Below are 21,021 nucleotides of genomic sequence, written 5' to 3' on the forward strand. Positions count from 1 at the left end.
ATGTGGAGGCAACTGAAACAGCGAGACGTTAGTCAAGTATCCCATTGTTTTCTTAAGGAGCCATTCACATGTGAGCTTGCAGGCCTGGACATTGGCCAACATGCACGTTGTTCTCAATACTATGGAAACCTTTTCTATAACAACGCCTTAGGTTGAACACTGGAAAACATCTTAAGGCAGTTCACAGTGTAATCAAGCAGAATTTGGCACCAAGCCATATGATTATGTGTTAGTGAAGCTGACTTCGGAATGTGGCCAAAAAGGTAGTTTTACGGAGAAACTAAAAGGACAAAAGTGGGGTGGAAAGGCTGAGGGAATTTCAACGCTCAAGAGGGCTGCAAGCTGGGTTTTATTAGACATCTGGAGAGGGGCCGTGAGTAGGTTTGCCTGTAAAATAGCAACAGAGGGGAGCCCAATGTCTTCCTACTGCCATAGGATATCAAAATGGATGGGAACCTCAGTGGCTCGGCTATTCACTGGATGGCTAATTAAACCATGTAGGTGACAAATTAAGGCCACCTCTATCCACTTTACCAGGTTGAAGGGATGCTGCCAGATGTTGGCAGCTCTGGGAGGTGAGCCAATGTCGTAGTAACAGCCTCTTAATTAGCCACCACTAGTGTAACGATGCCCAGGATCTTGCCCCATTCCCACATATGATCAGGTCCTGGCAATGGGACCACCAACTCATTGAGAAAATTTCCAGTTTAGAAGCTATGGCTGTTAATGGTGGGACAGCGAGTTGTGAACACACAGATATTTTGATTTGATTTGATTTATTATTGTCATATGTATTGGCACACAGTGAAAAATACTGATTCTTGCATGCTGTACAGACAAAGCATATCGTTCATAGAGATGGAAAGCAGAGAGTGCAGAATGTAATGTTGCAGTCATAGCTAGGCTGTAGAAAAAGATCAACTGAGTGCGAGGTAGGTCCATTCAAAAGTCTGACGGCAGCAGGGAAGAAGCTGTTCTTGAGTCGGTTGGTACACGTCCTGAGACATTTGTATCTTTTTTCCCAACAGAAGAAGGTGGAAGAGAGTTGGAGGAATTGTTGGATGGCTGCTCCTATTTCTTATGTTCTTATGTTTTAACGTCGGAGAAAGTTATGGAGAGAGCAAAGACAGAGGTCATGGTGGGATTTGAATATAAAAATCAGGATTTAAATTTTGAAGAATTGCGGGAATCAACTTAGGTCAGTGAGAGTAATATGAAGATATTAGAGATATGACATGAGAAAGCATGGTAAAATATGCGGATAAAATCATAATTTGGTGCAATATCTATTCTCTTAGATTGAATGAAACTAAGATGAAGGAACTAGTTATGGATTTTAGAAAAAATCCAGTGAATGATATCTTTCTCACAAAGATTCATGATGTGGGCATTGAAATAGTTATTAATTACAAGTAGCTAGGTATCAATATAGATAATAAGTTGAATGGGAGGAAGCAGTGTACAAACTTGGTGATCAATCAAGGATATGCACAATTGTACTATCTCGGAAAATTAGAATCTTTTTGCGTAACTCCAACAGTCAGGAAACTCTTCTATATAATAGTAGTTGACAGTTTTATCCTTCTTGAGTGTCGCTCCTGATATTGTTGTGTGAGGAAAGTCTGATCTTTATGGATACATAAGTTATTGAACCAAACAGAAAGAATATTTGAAGAGCAAATCTTGACAAAATCTGTTCCTGAAGAATATTGATGACTGTAAAAAGTATCATGAACAAAGAGAATACTTGTCTCAGTATTATTGCTGATTGCATTCAGGGGAACGGCTACAATCCCTCAGATGGAGGACAAGTTTGTTCCTGAACTAGTTTGTGCCTTTCTCTATAACATGCAGATGTCGGTATTGGACTGGGGTGGGCATAATAAGAAGGTTAAAGTCCAACAGGTCTATTTGGAATCATGACCTTTTGGAGATCACCTAAGGAAGGAGCAACGCTCCGAAAGCTCATGATTCCAAATAAACCTGTTGAGTTTTAACTGGATGTTGTGAGACTTCTTACTGTTTCTCTATAAGAACTTTGAATAGGAGTTTGATGTCTGGATGAGAACATGCACTTAGGCTGGAACTCACTGGTATATTCTTTTAATATATCGGATAGTTTTTATAATAGATATTTTAATTAAAGCTAGACCTCTGTAATAGAATAATTTTCTTCCTTCTAATTCATTTATGTGTATTCTTTTCAACAAATGAGTAATATGTGTAATACAAAAATGATTTTTTCTGTGGACAATAAAGCAAAATTAAATTGAAGTTAAATTGAAATTAAATTGCAAAGAGACTGCTATGTTGAGGAGCCCACAGATCCCTACTCACTTTCTCTGTTCATCACCACCAACCCTGCCCACCTCCCCCCCCCCAACCCCCCAACAACTCCCCTTCATATCCTCCATTACTACTACCTTATTTTTTTTCCTGGATGCACCTCTAGGTGGCAGTATCAAACATTTGAAGGTCAGATGGGAGGCGACAGCCTAGTGGCATAGTCACTAGGTTATTAATCCAGAAATTCTGGGGACCTGTGCTTGAATCCCACCGTGACAGTTGGTGGAATTTGAATTCAGTAAAAAATATTTGGAATTAATCTGCTGATGAGCATGAACACAGTGAAAAGTCTGACAACACCAGGTTTTAGTCCAACCTATTTATTTGATAATATACTCACAAGCTTTCGGGGTTAGCCCCTTCGTCAGGTGAATGGAGAGTTCTGGCCTCAGACAGAGCATATAAAGCACAGACAGTTTAGAGATTACTGATTAGAATGCGAATCCTTACACCTAACCTGCTGTTCAAGACCTGAAGTGGCTGATAATGTGAGTGGAAGGAGCACTGATCACAGTTTAAAGAGATGTGTATTGTCTCCAGACAGTACAGTAAGTGAGGTTTTGCAAACCCAGGCAAGTCACGGGGGTTACAGATAGCGTCAGATAGGTTACAGATAGACTATAGTGTCGCACTATCTGTAACCCCCGTCACTTGCCTGGGTTTGCAAAACCTCACTTACTGTACTGTCTGGAGACAATACACATCTCTTTAAACTGTGATCAGTGCTCCTTCCACTCACATTATCAGCCACTTCAGGTCTTGAACAGCAGGTTAGGTGTAAGGATTCGCATTCTAATCAGTAATCTCTAAACTGTCTGTGCTTTATATGCTCTGTCTGAGGCCAGAACTCTCCATTCACCTGACGAAGGGGCTAACCCCGAAAGCTTGTGAGTATATTATCAAATAAATAGATTGGACTAAAACCTGGTGTTGTCAGACTTTCCACTGTGTTTACGCCAGTCCAACACCGGCATACCCACATGATGAGCATGAAACCATTGTTGGAAAACCCACTTTGTTCATTAATGACCTTAAGGAAAGAGAATCTTCCGTCCTTCTCTGGTCTGGCCTACATGTGACTCCAGAGCCACTACCCTTTGAAATAGCCTAGCAAGTCATTCATTTGAATCACTCTTTCAAGTAGGCGGCTCACCACCACCTTATCAGGGGCAACTAGGGCTGGGCAATAAATGCTAGCCAGCCAGCAATGCCCATGGCTGGAGTTCTACCATCCCGCCTGGAATCAGAATGGGCGGGGGCGTGGAATGTGGAAAGGTCCGTTGACCTCGGGTGGGATTTTACGGCCTTGCTTAGTTTGGGATGAGTGAGGCCATAAAATCCTGCCCCATGTTCCCCACACGGATGAAAAAAAAAATCAGACAGAGAATAAAACTTCTTGACCTTCCCAGAAAAATGTGCCCCGGCACCAACTTTATAGAAACTCCCACTAATGCATGACGTTTGTTCCATTTCCCACATGAACAATCCTGCAATTTCTCAGGACAATATTGGTGAATTAAGCGCTTTTTTTGGCACTTGTCCATTAGGATCTGATATGACATTGCCCAAGCAACCAGTGGGTGTCTTACACTCTGGATGTGTTTCAAACAGGATTCAGCGTGACACCTGCTTCACAATTCCCTCACTCTCATTCCTTCCCCCGACACTGCCCCCACCCTCCCCCATCCTCCCACCCCCTAGCCCAAGCCCCCACCAACTTCCATGGAAACCAACTATAGTGCTTAGGCCACAGGGGGAGTATTATACTTAGTTCTATTTCATCAAATTACAGGAAAGATGCGATTGCACTCGAGAGGGTACAGAGAAGGTGAGCGAAGATGTTACCTGGACTGGTTGGATGGGCTGTTTTCTTTGGAACAGAGGAGGCCGAGGGAAGATTTAATTGAAGTGTATGATATGATGATAGAGAGGAAAGGAAGGCCCTATTCCCCTTAGTTAAGGGATTCACAGATCTCTCTACACACTCAGCCCTCCACCCAATGAGGGGCTTATAGGTGAGGGGAAGAAGGTTTTGGGGGAATTTGAGGGGCAATATTTTCACCCAGATGGAGAACACACTGCTTGAGAGGGGAGTAGAAGCAGAAACCCTCGTCACATTTAAAAAGCATTTGAATATTCCCACTGCTGTGGCAGCAGGGTTCCAGATCAAGACCTAGAAAGTGGGATAAGTCTGAATGGTTACTGGACAGCTGATGTGGACCCGAGGGATGAATCAACACCGTCAATGCTGTAAATTTCTATGATTCTATTTCTATATTTGTCTGGTTTTAAGATGTGAAGAGGAGTTTAGTAGAAGTTCAGCCATAGCCTTAGTTAATGGTGGAGCAAGCTTAATGGTGGCGTTGCATGGTGGCATAGCGGTTAGTGCCAGGGACCTGAGTTCAATTCCAACCTCTCGTCAGATGCACCATAGAAAACATTCTTTCTGGTTGTATCACAGCTCCTGCTCTGCCCAAGATCACAAGCAACTACAAAAAGTTGTGAATGTAGCCCAATCCATCACGCAAACCAACCTCCCATCCATTGACTCTGTCTACACTTCCTGCTGTCTCGGCAAAATAACCAGCATAATTAAGGACCCCACAAACCGTGGGTATTCTCTCTTCCACCTTCTTCCTTCAGGAAAAAGGTACAAAAGTCTGAGGTCACGTACCAACCAACTCAAGGACATCTTCTTCCCTGATGCTGTCAGACTTTTGAATGGACTTACATTGCATTAAGTTGATCTTGCTCCACACCCTAGCTATGACTTTAACATTACATTCTTCACTCTCTCGTTTACTTCTCTATGAGCGGTATGTTTTGTCTGTATAGTGCGCAAGAAACAGTACTTTTCACTGTATATTAATACATGGGACAATAATAAATCAAATCAAAAACTCACTGACTGTGTGGAGTTTGCATGTTCTCCCTATGTCTGCGTGGGCTTCCTCCAGATGCTCCAGTTTCCTCCTACAGTCCAAAGATGTGCTGGTTATGTTGATTGGCCATGCTAAATTAACCCTAGTGTCAGGGGGATTAGCAGACTAAATGTGCTGGGGAAAAGAGCCTGGGTGGGTTTGTTGTCAGTACAGACTCAATGGGCCGAATGGCCTCCTTCCATATTGTAGGGATTCTCTGATTTTATGATTGGCCATGATAAATTAGCCATTGTGTCATGGGGGTTAGCAGGGTAAATATGAGGGGTTACAGGAATAGGGTTTGGGTGGGATTGTGTTCGGTGCAGACACAATGAGCCGAATGGCCTTCTTCTGCACTTGTAGGGATTCTACGATTCAAGACATTGCGTGGGTGGGATTCCTCAGCTGCTCCTCACCTTGGGTTTACCTGCAGCATAGGCAGCCATCTGGATCTCCTGATTCAATCTATATTGATGGCGATTTGCATTCCTCACATTACCCCAACAGCAGAGGTCGAATTTGATGAGCATGGCAGATCCCGGCCAATGGGAAGGGCTGGAGAATTTAGCTCAACATGTCAGCATGATTCAACTGCACTCCCCAGAAAGAAGGTTGTGGGTTTAAGTCCCAATTCAGACTGTTGAGCACAAGAATCAATTCTAAAGCCCCAAGTGCAGCACTGAGGGAATGTTGCACTGTTGGGAGTGCTAACTTTGGGTGAGATGTTAGCCTGAAGTCCTGGCCAGGATTTTCTGTGCACAACCACCATGTGTTTTGCCATGGCAGAGGTGATCTGCCATTGGTGGTGGCAGGACCTTCTAATCCCGATATTGTCAATGGCATTTCCTGTTGAATGCACCCCTCACTGCTGGGAAACCCGCATCATGGGTGTGCCATTAGCAGGATCAAAAGATCTCACCAGCATAAACAGCCCTATCTCTCCTCTCAAGGTGATACCAAAGATCATTTGGAACCGTTTTGAAGAAGAGTCCTGAACCAATATTTAGCCTTCAATCATAGAATCCCTGCATTGCAGAAGGAAGCCATTCATCCCATCAGACCTTCATTGACTCTCTGACAGCGCATCTGATCCAGGCCCTAACCCCACAATCCCACATATTTACCCCGCTAATCCCCCTAACCTCCAAATCTTGGGATATTAAAGGGCAATTTTGCATGGTCAATCAACCTAACCTTCACATCTTTAGACTTTGGGAGGAAATCCTTGCTGACACGGGGAGAATGTCTGCATGAAGTTTGCACAATCACCCATGGTCAGATTTGAACCTGTGTCCTTAGCGCTGTGAGGCAGCTGTGCTAACCACTGTGCCACTATCCCACCCTCAGCAATCAACATCATAAAACAAATGATCTGGTTGGTATCATGTTGTAGATTGTGGGAGCTTGCTATGCACAAATTGGTGGCTGTTCTTCCACCATTATAACAAAGCACGAGCTGCGAAGTGCTTCAGGCTATCCTCTGGTCATGAATGGCACGTTATAACTTTATTTCTGTGGTGACCGACTGCCAATCCTATTGCCTATGTTCGTTAAACCCACAACATGTACATGGCTTTACTGGGATCTTGTTTCAGGGTCCAAGAATTCAGCAATTAAGGTGTTAATTCTTAAACTGACAGTGCAACTTTTCTCTGCTTAGAAGTCTCCGGCTGGTCTGCTGAAACTAAATGTAATACAGACATTGAAGGTAATATCCCAAATGTCAGAAGATCCAGAATCTAAAGTAAATCAGCGTAAATGGTGCCTTTAACGAAGAAATATCTCTTTTGGATCTGAGGATGTCACATTAACGCAGACCTGTATTGTGATCCAGTAATATTTTACGTTTGTTATTCATATCCAGACAAAATCTAAGAGCGCTTCCTGGATACTTTCTAATAAACCCTTTAAAATTCAATGCTTCTGGGTCCAAAACCAGAACTTCCTGTATTTTAGAGATGGGATGAGCGACATGTATCACATGAACGCAGAACTGAGTTGCAGCATTTGTTAAGGTCATTGAGGTCCATTGTCCTGGGTGGCAAATTAATATGTAAAGGAGCGAAGCTGAATGCTGCACAATCTGACTTGCCTTCAGACCAGTTTTAAATGGAGAGGCAGGAGTGGCGCCCCTACCTTAACCTTACAGCTCCTCACACGGCTGGACAATATTGGAACAGCGCCAAGCTCCCACCAAAAGCAAACTGGCCTCTTGTCACAAAGCAGCCCCGGGGCGATGGAAGGCAGCTGTTTCCCATTTGCATGGGAGGGGTTTGAGTTAACAGTTGGGCCCGGTCTCAAAAACTCACAGCAAATAGTGCAACAGGAACTCTCAAGTGACAGAACGTAGGCCCTCCCATTTTTTTTTGAGCTCAGAAGAGCCTGCAGTCAGGTTCAAAGACAGCCCTTTGCCTTTTTTTTTCACCCTTTATTCGGCAGGAAGGTCTCTTTAAAAGAACTGATCACAGAAGAGCAACTTGAGGCTGTGAGATTTATTTCCTTCTCCTTCAGGGAAAGGAACCAAGAACTTCACGCGGCCGTATATATAGTGGTGAGTTATTAAGTTTGTTTTATCACTCTCCCCACATCATGCTTATCAAGCATGTTCCCCACACGGTTAATGTGCATTAAGTTTTCTACAGAGCAGCTGGACAGTCTCTTTACTTCATAAAATATTTACTGGAGCACCAACCAGCACTAGTGGTTGTGAGTTAACCTTTCGGTATGTTGTGTGTCAGGTTACAAATATAAATTGAGTTCTTCCTTGTACCGTCAGTAGCCGAGAAGAATAATCAGTTTTGAACAAGTTGATGAGGGAACTTTGTGTGTATGGATTTGCTGGCTGGGACTGTGTGGTTTTTTTTTGTATTAACTGCACAGCACGATAGTTGTCACAACTTTTCAGAGCTTTGGCCTGTCTGATTTGAAGTTTGATTCCTTCAGTTTCTGGCTGTTTTACGGCACTGAGAGCTTTACTTTTCGTGGTGGGCTATTAATATAATTCTTGTGCTCCGGTTCCCTTGACCCCTTATCTATTTTCCTGCAGCTGCCTTTTCCCCCCCCCCACCCCTTCCCCTACGAAGGGAGAGTCTTTGCAAAAGTGTTTTCTGTTTTGTGTATCAGCTGAAAGCAGTTTTCTGAGTAGTTGTTTAATAACATAGCCTAATTTTTTTCCATATTATGCAAGTCATTAAAATGGTACAGTACAGGAGAAGGCCATTCAGCCCCTTTGAATCTGAGCTGGTTCTTTTGCAAAGGGATTCATTCCTGGCTTCCTCCCTCTCATCCCCATCTTGCAATTTTCTCTTCCTCCAGTATTTAGCTAATTTCTTCTCAGAGGAAACTGTTGAACCTGTTTTTGGCATCCTATCAGGTACTAGAAATGCAAAAACGGGGGTGTACTGCTAAGGCTTTATAAGGCTGTGGGGCATAGATAAGAGAGATAGTCAACATTTTTTTTCCCAAAGATAAGGGAGTCAAAAACTAGAGGGCATAGGTTTAAGGTAAGAGGGGGGAAGAGATACAAAACAGTCCAGAGGAACAATTTTTTCGGTGAAACGAGCTGCCAGAAGGAATAGTAGAGGCGGGCATAATTTTGTCTTTTAAAATGCATTTAGAATGCAGTTACAAGATGGACATAGGGGGCATATGGGCCAAATGCGGGCAGTTGAGACCAGCTTAGTGATTAAAAACTGGGTGGCATGGACAAGTTGGGCTGAAGGGTCTGTTTCCAGGCTGTAAACCTCTGTGAATCTAAGTCATTTATATTGCTACACAGTAGAGTGCTGATTGTGTAAACCAAGCCTTGTCTGGTAGCTTCATTTGAATGAGGTAGCGATTAAGAAACAGACATTTGAATGGGGAGATAAGAGACATCCCATAACCTGCCTTTCTTTCAAGGTGTTTTTGAGGATCAAAAGAAAAGTAACAAGGAATGGTGGGGGCTAGGAGTGCAGGAGTGAATTGAGAGGTGTCTCAGTTAGCAGAGAACGTCATGGAGGTGTTTTAACATGATGAAGGGATTGTTTCTGGTGGTGAATTCTAGGAATGGGTCTGTAGGGACATAGAACTTGACAGTGCTGATTTTCTCATCGCCATCAAACAGCGTGCCACCTTGTGGCTGGGAGGCTGGAAAATTCACCCCATAGTTGCTTGGTCTGGTCAGAGTTTCTTGATGTGAAGCACCATTCTTTTTAGGATGTGGGCATCATTGGAGAAGCCAGCATTTGTTGCCATCTCTAAATGCCCTTGAACTATGGCCATTTCAGAGGGCAGATAAAGTCAAGCACGTTGATTCTGGAGTCAAATGTAGGGCAACAAATTTCCTTCCCTGAAGGGACATGAGTGAACCAAATGCATTTTTAACAATGATAAGATCGTCATTACTTGAATTCATTCAATAAATTTGGAATATAAATTCTGAGGTGGGGTTTGAACCCATGTGCCCAGGGCAATAGCCTGGGCCTCTGGAACACTAGTCTAGCAACGTGATCTCTTGGCCACCATCTCCGTTATTGAAAATAACTTTCCAATTACTACATATTCTGGTGCAAGAATACATGGAAAGTTTGTGGGTTGGTGCAATGACCATCAAATCTGGCCACTGTAAGAAGGTTCTTTCGGAATTAATTATTGAGTGCCTCACTAACATAAGAATTAAGTGTTGCTACCAACCAGAGACAATTCAGATGCATCTCATCTTTTGATCATGAGTCATGGAAAACCAAAAGTTTTTTATGAAGCAAATTTTTGAGGTCCATAGGAATTTGCTTCAAATTTTTTTGTTCTTGGATTGTTGCTGGCGAAACCAACATCTTAAGGTGCTTATGGACTACCTTTTTGAATCCACTGCAGTGCATTGGGGCAGCACGGTGGCACAGTGGTTAGCACTGCTGCCTCACAGCACCAGGGACTCGGGTTCAATTCCGGCCTCGGGTCACCCTTTGTGTTTGTACGTTCTCCCCATGACCGCATGGATTTCCTCTGGGTGCCCCGGTTTCCTCCCACAGTCTGAAAAATGTGCGGGTTAGGCTGATTGGCCATGCTAGGATTAGCATTGTAAATATATGTGGTGACAGGAATAGGGCCTGGGTGGAATTGTGGTCAGTGCAGACGCAATGGGTCAAATAGCCCCTTCTACACTGTAGGGATTCTATCTGCCACAGGTCGTCCCAAAGTGCTGATGGGAAGAAGTTCTAGGGTTTTGGCCCAGTGACAGTGAAGTGATGGTAATATAGTTCCAAGTCAGGATGGTGTGTAATTTGAACCTGCAGCTGGTGGTGTTACCTTGTGTCTATTGCCCCTGTTCTTCTGGGTGGTAAAGTTAATGGGATTGGAAGATGCTGTCTAAGAAACCTTGGCTAGTTGCTGCAATGCACTTTGTAGATGGCACATACTAAGATGGTGAATGGAGTGCTGATCAGGCAGGCTGTATTGTCTTGGCTGCCATCAAACTTGATTGCCAACGTTGGTGACTTCAAGGGAAATTGATGGCCTAGTGATATTATTTTTAGACTACTAATCAAAAAACTCAGCTTATGTTTGGGTCCCAGGTTCGAATCCTGCCACAGCAGTTCGTGGAGTTTGAATTCACTTAAAAAAAAAACCTGGAATTAAGAATTTACTGATGACCATGAAAGCATTATTGATTGTCAGGGGAAAAAAAACATCTGATGCACCAATGTTGTTTAGGGAAAGAAATCTGCTATCTTTCTCCGGCCTGACCTACGTGTGACTCCAGATCCACAGCAATGTGATTTGATTCTCAACTGTGCTTGGGGAAACTAGGGATGGGCAATAAAGGTTGGCCAGCCAATGACACCTAAGTCCCATGAATTGACATTTTCAAAGGTAATCCTTGGCCTCCTTCAAATTTAATCTGTCATGTTCTGTTTCACCTAACGTTCTGTTGCTAGATGACAAAAAAGAGGCAAAGAGTACAGAAGTAAGGAAACCAATCACTGGTTAGGTCTGGGCTGGAGTACCACGTCTCATTCTGAGCACCGCACTTTGGAAAGGATGCCAAAATCTTGGGGAAGGCGCAAGAGGAGATTTACAAGAATGCTACCAGAAATGAGGGACGTTAGTTATCCAGAGAGATCAGAAGCTCGGGTTGTTGGCAAGAACCGAGGAGGTTCGGAGGAAATTTAATACAGATGTTCAAACTTATTAGTATTTTTATAGAGTAGGATTAGTAACCACATGACACGGATTTGAAGTAATTAGTTAAAGTCCAGGAGAGTTGAGACATTTTAATGTAACAGGTTTTATGATTAAAAATGCATTGCCTGAAATATTGTTAGGAAGGGATTCAATAGTATTTTTATATGTTTTGTGGTATATGTTTATGCGGGAAATGTTTTGTCCAAAGATGTGCAGGTTAGGTGGATTGGTTAAATGATCCATTTAGTGTCAGGAGATTAACAGGGTGGGGTTACAGCGAGAGGGCCTGGATAGGGTTGTTGGTGGTACAGGCTCGATAGGCCAAATGGTCTCCTCGGTAGGGATTTTATGAATTTTAGGGCAATGGAAAATGAGCATGGGGATGAGAATAATTAGATTACTTTTTGTAAAAGAGCCAGAATAGGTATTGTAGTCCAGGTGGTCATGTGGATGTTAGGATGAGGTGAGTGCAAAAGCAGTAATGTGTCAAGAGTGTGGGCATTCTCCCAGAGTGGGGGGCAGACACAAGAGCTGCTCGATTGCTATTAATAAACATCCAATGTTTTAGTCCCTGGTCGCCAATTATTGCAACCCAATACTTCTACAGGCTTCTTCTCAACCCCACCGAATACTCTCCAACCTGCCCCAACTCTTTCATGATCTTATTTATAATCCAAGTTTCCTCAATTTTTTTCTTACTTGTGCACAGTCTGCTTTTTGCATATCGTGGTCCCTTAAAGATTGCCACGTAGTCCAAAGATGTGCAGGTTAGATTCGTTGGCTGTGATCCATTGGTCGGCGCAACATCGAGGGCTGAAGGGTCTGTACTGCGCTGTAATGTTCTAAATTGTCCATTAGTGTCAAGGGGATTAGTAGGGTAAATATATGGGATTATGGAGATAGGGCCAGGATTGGATTTTTGTTGGTGCAGGCTTGATGAGCCGAATGGCCTCTTTCTACATTGTCGGAATTCTATGATTCTAGTCGCACATGCGCATCTTCAAGAATGTTGGCTTGTGCGCTGTGTAGTATATTCCAGAGTACTGCTGCACTCCTAGCTATCTCAGAGGGAACATTATTTAAAATCTAACTTTTTCTAAGTTTGTTATGCAGACTTTACTTGGGTATCACCGATGTGCCCCGCAAACATACCTGCACCTACATACCACGTTCGCTCACTCAAGCCTCAAACTGCAGTTCCCACTCCCTTTAGGTACAGCAGTGCTGATATACTCCAAGGGCAAGCTGCATCATCCTAGATTTTCTGTGGCAATCCACTAGTTAAGGCAGAGTTCAAACACAACCTCAGGCGATGGGAATGCAGATCCGAGCGAGAACTGGTCAGCTTGCATGTCTATGGAATGAGACTTTGAGCTTCCCTGGGAGCAGAACCTTGCAACATTTAACCTGTGGTTTTTGCTTAAATGGCCTTCCCTGGTAAATTATTACACCACACGTTGTTCAATCTTCAAACTAAAGAAAATATTCTGGCTGCAGGGTGACTATTGTGTGTGGAGCAACTGTGAGTGGTGCGGCTAAACACCAGGTGAATCAACCAAACACAGCAAATGCAGTTGGATGTACGGAACACACCTGTCTGTCATAGATTGCAAATATAAACACTTCAATTGTTTCATCTGATATGTCTCTTAAGAATTAAAACCAAAGCTCTTCCCTTGATTGATATCAAAATAAAGACAACCAGTTACCAATGGGGTGCCAAAGGAGGCATAGTGGTTAGCACATTGCCTCACAGCGCCAGGGACCTGGGTTCGATTCCAGCCTCGGATCACCACTGTCTGTGTGCAGTTTGCACGTTCTTCCTGTGTCTGCATGGGTTTCCAGTTTCCTCCCACAACCCAAAGATGTACGGGTTAGGTTGATTGGAAGAGATAAATTGCCCCTTGGTGCCAGGGGGACAAGGAGGGTAAATATGTGGGATTATGGGGATAGGACCTGGGTGGGATTGTTGTTGGTGCAGGCTTGATGGGCCAAATAGCCTCCTTCTGAACGGCAGGGATTCTATGATTGGGACCAGGTTGGTTGATAAGGAAATTAAGTCAGAATATTGGATTATATTGAATAAGATAGACAGCACAGAAGCAGGCCATTTGACCAACCAATTCATGCTGTTCATGCTCTACTTGAGCTTTGTACATTCCTCCTCTCATCTAACTCTCTGCGCACAACCCTCAGTTGCCCTCTGACTTATGTGCGGTTTCTTTAAATCCATTCGTATTACTCACTTCAAACACTCCCTTTTAGTGGTGAGTGCCAATTCCATTCATGGGATGGGCAATAAATGCTAGTCCAGCCAACGCACTGCATTTCAGAGTCAACCACACTACTGTAGATCTAGAGTCACATGTAGGCCAGACCAGGTAAGGATGGCAGATTTCTTTCCCTAAAGGACATTGATGAACCAGATAAGTTCATCAACAATCGATGATTCTTTAATTTCAGATATTGTTTTTATTGAATTCAAATTCCACTATCTCCCATGGCAGGATTCAAACCCAAGTCCCTGGAATATTAGCTGAGCTTTTGGATTAATAGCCTAGTGACAATACCACTAGGCCATGACTAAGGATCCACAATTAAAAACTTGCACCTTTCAGTGGCATTGCCAATTAATTTAGGGCAATGTCTTGAGCTCATTGCACTAAACTGGACACAATAATGAACCACGTTGAAGCTACAAAACTCTTGATGCCAATATGTTATGTATAATTATTATGTCCAATTAGACACTTCTTTTCATGTGTCTTGGCACAAAACCAATTGGGTTGTTGATGTAATGGATACCCCAACAAAGATTCCACTGTGGCATAGTGGTCAGCGCTGCTGCCTCAGTGCCCGGTTTCGATTTTCTGGCTTGGGTCAATGTCTATGCTGAGTTTGCACATTCTCCTCATGTCTGCGTGGATTCCTCCCACTATGTGAAAGACCTGGTTAGGTGCATTGGCCATGCTATACACTCCTGCAGTGTAGCAGAATGGGCGTCAGAGCGTAGCAATAAGGGGGTTTTCACAGTAACTTCATTGCAGTGTTAATGTAAGCCTACTTGCGACACTGATAAACAAACTTAAAAAACTTCAAGTGCGCAAAGGCATGGCAAAACAAAAATTTAAAATGAGCCGATGCCTCCTTTTTAAAAAGTTGTCCTTGAGTCACAATCTGAATAAAAGACATGAACTTGGGAATTATGGATTAGTTACCATAAAAGAAGGCAAACTATTACTTATGCAGCATCTTTCCCATCTATGGGATATATCTGAATGGATAATCAACATTCAATAAGCTTTCCATGTTAGTATTTTGTCGGAAAATGTGGTGGCTGATTTGCACGTTGCGAGGTTTTGGTAGCAAATAAGAGAGCAGTTCACTTGTTTTGTTAGAGTTGACTGAATGCTAGTGGTCAGAACGCTGGGCAAACTCTTGTTAATATACTGACCTGGGATGTGCTGTATGCCCTTGGGCAGTCACGCAGGACTTCAGTTTAATAGTTCATCCGAGATACAGCATCTCAATAATACAGTGCTGAAAACTTAGTGTGAACTTTGGGTGTTTAGATCCATAGTGGAACTTGAACCGACTATCTTCCAGCTGAGTTGCGTATTCATTCTCTCAACCAAACTCACTCTGAAGGCTCAGCCTTGCTAATGTGGCTCTGGGCATCCTTGATATCGTGGGCAATGTTTTCAAGAATAACAAAATAGAAGCCAAATGGAGTTTCCATGTTTATCTAGCCTCCCCACCCCAATCCAATGAACATGATTCATGGAACAATGAACAACTGATCTTCAGAAAGCAAGTTAGCTAAATACAAATCACCAACTCCAAGCCAACAAAACTTGCATTGATACAAGCCTTTTCAATACTTTGAGGCAAGTATAACTTGGACAAAAGGAAGCTCTTGCATTGTGAACAAAGAAAATTGTTGAAGTTGAGAGGCCTTTGTCCGACATTTAATTTATAAGTTTAGACTGAACTATCCCTTACTATGAGAAAATTAATTAAGAGAAAAGTACGTGTAGTTCAAAATGACTTGCATTTATGACAACCTGAGGATGTTCCAACATCCTTTGCAGGTAATGAAGTACTTCTACTTTGTAGGAAATGTACGGTGGAATCTTATTGGGGCATCAGTGGTCTAGCTTGCTCAAGGGAAAGCTGCTCTGCTTTTTATCATCAGTTAAGTCTGAAAAACCACATGCCAGTGAGGCAGTGGTGAGGCCATAAGTGGGCCTTTCCTTGTAGTCAGACCCTGGCGGTGGAAGTCTTGCCTGCTGGGAGCTCCCGGCCGATCGAAGCCTGGCAGCTCTTGTGCTCAGCAGCACCACCAGGGAGGCTGTGGCTGCTGTGGGAATGACAGGCACTGGAGCAATGGCTGGGGAGGTGGCTGCCTGCAGATACCACCTTCCTGATGTCCAGAGCCATTATCAGGCATGACTTTATCTGTCATGCATGCTGCATGGTAACAGACCCATTTACAGCTGGGTTCATACCAGTGGTGGGCATTAATTGTGGGTCATTAATTGGCCACTTAAGGTTCCCAATTGACAACTGAACTGGCCAGGGACCTTTCTGCACAGAATTTAATTCTGTTAAAGGAGCCAGGTTTCCGGTATGCCATCATCCCATCGAAGTAAATGCCCTTACCGACTTCAAGCTGACTGTCAGAGGGAATGCATGATTCTGGCTATGGCAACTAATTTACACAGCACATTCCAACAACCAGCAGTGATTTTGACCAGGCAATCTGTTTTAGATGTCAGTGGAGAGATGAATGTTGGCTAGGACACTGGGAGATTTCTCCAACTCCTTTTAGATGCTCTCTTGGGATCCCTGCTTTGCAATTTTCTACTCTTACAACCAGAAAGAATGATTTCTCTGGTGCATCTGTATCATTGTTTGGTATGGCTTATGCTCTGCCCAAGATCACAAAGAACTGCAAAAATAAAGCCTAATCCATTATGCAAACCAGCCTCCCATCCATTGACTCTGGCTACACTTCTCTCTACCTTGGCAAAGCAAGCAGTATAATTAAGGAGCCCACGCACCTTGGGCACTCTCTCTTCTACCACCTTCTGTCAGGAGGAAAAAGTCTGAGGTCATGTGCCAACTGACTCAAGAACAGCTTCTTCCCTGCTGCTGTCAGACTTTTGAATGGACTTACTTTGCATTAAGTTGATCTTTCTCTACACCCCAGCTATGACTGTAACACTACATTCAGTACTGCTTCATGTCCTTCTATATGAACGGTATGATTTGTATCGCGTGCAAAAAAACAATACTTTTCACTGTATGTTAACACACGTGACAATAATAAATCAAGTCAAAATAGCCCATCCAAAATAGTGGCCAAAATTTTCTGGTCATTCCTGCAGGAGGATATTCCAATCCCTGGCAGCAGGGGTGCCAACAGCAGGAAAGCCCAATCCCGTCCAGCAGTGGGACTGGAAGATGCTGCCACTGACCAACGGCAGACTCTGTCTTCTGCTGCAGAACATGCTGCATTGTGTGTGTGTGTGTGTGTGTGTGTGTGTGTGTGTGTGTGTGATGGGTGGAGGAGAGACAGGGCGGAGAATCCCATCCAGTGTCTGACTCTGACATTCATTCAGTACCGAACTGAAGCATTAGCCTGGATAATGTGCTCGAATTTCTGGAGTGCGACTGGATGCAGAAGTGTTAGCGGGGCACTGGACACAGTTAATGTAATTGGAGAGAATGATGTCATGCCCTTGTCACGTGGCAATGACATTGCTGAAGCCAAACAAATGACATCTGCTTTTCTCTTCCAGTTGTAGAACAGTACTACGGACCTGAAGGCATTCACCAGCTCCTCTCCAACTGCTCTCGACCTCCTTGTCAACAGCTACACTTAACACTGTGCTTCTTACCAAAGACCAAGTCTGTTCGAGTTGGATGATGGAAACCCCTCCAGGTAACCATGCTTTCTGGTTAATTCATTTCAAACATGCTGGAGTTTGAGGAGAATTTGTTTGTAATTCAGGGGAAAAAAAAATTGGTTGCTATGTTTTTCAGTAGACTGCAGTTAAGTTACTATACTCATTGGCAATGTATATTCCTCTGAAATGAATATTGCAACATGGTAGTGATGCCCATTTTGGCACGAAGATTGCTTCCACCTCTGGAATATTGCCCATTTCTGTCCCTACCTCAGTTTGTCAGCTAGAAATCCTCATCCATGCCTTTGTTGACTCTGAATTTCATTATTCTAATCTCCTGGCTGATATTGGACCTTTGAACTTCTAAGTATGAGCTTATCTAAAACCCTACTGCACTTATCTGAAATTGCGCAAAGTTCTGTTAACTACTAATCCTATGCTTGCTGATCAAGAGTGGCTCCCATTCTTGCAATGCCTCTTTTTTTTAAAAAAAAAACTCATCCTTGCAAGATCCCCTGTGACCCCTTCCCTATCACACCGATATTATGCAGCAATATGACCCTCTGGGATTTCACGCTTTTCATTCTGTCCTCCAGGACATCACCGATTTTTTTTTTCCATTATCGCACCATTGATGGTTCTAGGTCCTAAACTCTGGAATTCCCTCCATAAAACTCTTTACTACTGTGGGCACTCTCTTATTTTTCTTGCACACTCTCACTCTCTATCTTTTTAAACGATTCCATTTAAACTTACTTCTGACCAAGTTTTTGATTTATCTCCCTCAGAAAATATTGGAAATACTTAGGAGGCCTGGTCGCACCTGAAAAGAGAGAAACAAGAGTTAAGTGGTTTTTATAAAAGGCCACTGACTTGACAAAGTCTATTGCCAGAATTTTACTCCGTCTGCCATGGAATCGGAGCGAGTGAGGGGTAGACAGTGGAAACTATGGAGTGAGGCTGTAAAATCCTGCCCATCTACTCTCTCATGCCCTGCCACGGTGGGATTAGAACCCAGGTCTCCACCAAGTTTCTGGATTAATAGTCAAGCAATAATTACCTCTGACAGATTATCTCTGCTGAGATAATGATTCTACAAATCATTTAATCTGTGCTGAAAGATTCATCTTTTCCCAACAGTGCTTTCTCTTAAGGAAATAACATTATTTTCGATTTAAAACAACTTTTTTCTTCAACCTTTTTCCATTCCTCTCTGAAGAGGTTGAATTTCCCTAGATTGTGACTCCAAAGAGTGCATACCATACTCAACAATGGTCAACTGTCAGGCATCTATGAACTGTCTTGGCGATGGCTATGATGACTTCCATACTCACTGGCAATCTCTCTTCACTTGATGACCAAACCTGCCCCCTGCACCAGTTGTTGCTGCCAGATGTTAGCAATTGTGTGTTGGATTGAGAATTACTTGTAATGTTCCTGCTTGGTTTAGATTGACTAACTTAGTATAAAAGTGGGGCCTTCTGGTTCGAGTGAATCCAGAGCCAGCCGGAGTAATGCATTTACCCAGTGACTCAGTCAGGAGGTGTGTCCTGCACTTCCATATCTAGTTTTTGCACATTGCTAACCCCAAATTGGACTGTCTAACATGTCCTGCTACAGTGCTTAAATAGGCTGGCAAAGAACTCCCTACAACATAGATAAGGTTCTGTTAAGCCAAATATTCAGCTGATTTTAAAAAAAATATATACATTACAGATGCAGCAACTATGACAAAGTGCTGGATATACCCAGCTGGTCTGGCAGTATTTTATGGAGGGAGGAACATGAGGACAATGAGGAGTAGGCCATCTGGCCCCTGGAGCCTGTTCCATCATTCAATAGGATCATGGCTGATCTTCACTTACCCACCTGCTCAACCTTCATTCCTTTACTGTTCAAAAGTCGATCTTTGCCATAAAAATATTCAATGAGGTAGCCTCAACTGCTTCACTGGACAGGGAATTCCACAGATTCACAAGCTTTTGGGTGAAGAAGATCTTCCTCAACTCAGTCCTAAATCTGTTCCCCCTTATTTTGAGGCCATGCCCCCTAGTCTAGTTTTATCTGCCAGTGGAAACAACCTCCCTGCTTCAATCTTATCCATTCACTTCTTGATTTTATGTTTCCATATAATCTCCCCTTTATTCTTCCAAATTCCATTGAGTATAGGCCCAATCTACTCACTTGCTCCTCATAAGCCAACCCTGTCAACTCTGGAATCAACCTCGTGAATCTCCTCTGCACTCCTTCCAGTGCCGGTATATCCTTTCTCCAGTAAGGAGACCAAAACCTTACACGGTACTCCAGGTGAAACCTCACCAGCACCTTTTATACAGCTGCAACAGAATCTCTGTTTTTAAACTTCATTCTTCTAGCAATGAAGGACAAAATTCCATTTGCCTTAATTACCTGCTGCACCTCCAAACCAACTTTTCATGATTCTTGCACAAGGTCACCCAGATCCCTCTGCAAAGCAGCACGCTGCAATTATTTTTTTTTTTACCATTTAACAGTTGAGATTTTGAATTGAATACGACTCTCCTTCACTTCATGTTGCTTCTTTTAGGTTATAGAGAGGCAACCACTTTGTCTTGCAATTCAGTTCAAAATCTAAAGTCTTTGATCCCAGATATACATGAAAGACTCTTCCATATTTGTTGTGAAATGAAATGAAAATATTTACTTTGATTTAAAGTTGGAGGCTGGGAACTCTGGTTCCCCAAGAACCCTCAGTCTTTTGCACATATTCTGGCTGGCAAATGGCCAAACTAGAATCATAGAACCCCTATGATGCATAAGGAGGCCATTTGGCCCATCAGGACTGCAGTGACTGTCTGGCAGAGTACCTTACTCAGGCCCTATACCCGTAACCCCACACATTTACCATCTAACCTACACACCTTGGGACACTTAGGAGCAATTTAGCATGGCCAATCCATCCTTGGACTGTGGGAGAATACCAGACCACCCAAAGGAAATCTACATAGACAGAGCAAAATGTACAAACTTCACACACAGTCACCCAAGGTGGGAATTGAACCCCAGTCCTTGGTGCAATGAGACAGCAGTGCTGACCGCTGTGCCACCATGTGCTATTCATTTTTTTATCCTTCAAGCCAAAAACCGGCCCTGCATACCTGCATAGAAGAAAAGAAGTAGTGTGAAACTGCAGCAGATGGTCATTACTGAGGAAGATGTCCGAAGATACAAGACAGTGGTAGGGGGACAGGGAGATGACCCAGAAGAATGTCCAAGCCAAGGACAAAGGCAACAATCAGAAAGAGGTCTAAGAAGCTCATGTTGAAAGAAAGGAGTGGTGCACTAAGCTCTGAGTTGGAGAGACCTACAAAAAGCAGACATGAAGCAAAGTGGGCTCAAGGGAAGATCTGAAAATCAGAGGAGATAGCCAAAGATTGTTGACCCCATACTGTGGACTTTTTATTAGCAGTGATGTTCTGTTTGGCATAGCAGAGAATCTGAAATTATATTTGGAAGGTGACATTTGTTATACTTTCAGTGGAAAGCAATTTTGGAAGGTGAGTTTAACCCCCTGCAATTGGGCCATCAAGTCTGCACCAACTCTCTGACAGAGTATCTTACCCAGAACACCTCCCTGCAACCATATGTGTTTACCCCACTAATCCCCCTGACCTACACAGCTTGGGATACTAAGGGGCAAT

The 21,021-nt window shown here is 43.2% G+C and overlaps 1 protein-coding gene across 1 annotated transcript in view; it reads left to right on the plus strand.

The window, feature by feature from the left end:
• Window positions 1–7,970: 7,970 nt before the first annotated feature.
• The window catches only part of gypc (glycophorin C (Gerbich blood group)), a 74,545-nt gene continuing 61,494 nt past the window's right edge, over window positions 7,971–21,021 (plus strand). Inside the window, exons 1-2 of the mRNA XM_080199496.1 lie at window positions 7,971–7,989; window positions 17,234–17,376. Coding sequence (XP_080055622.1) covers window positions 17,358–17,376 — 19 coding nt within the window. The 5' untranslated portion in view covers window positions 7,971–7,989; window positions 17,234–17,357. The remainder of the gene's footprint in view (window positions 7,990–17,233; window positions 17,377–21,021) is intronic.

Source organism: Carcharhinus amblyrhynchos, chromosome 11 (genome assembly GCF_965287045.1).
Source record: "Carcharhinus amblyrhynchos chromosome 11, sCarAmb.v2.hapA, whole genome shotgun sequence".
NCBI lineage: Eukaryota > Metazoa > Chordata > Chondrichthyes > Carcharhiniformes > Carcharhinidae > Carcharhinus > Carcharhinus amblyrhynchos.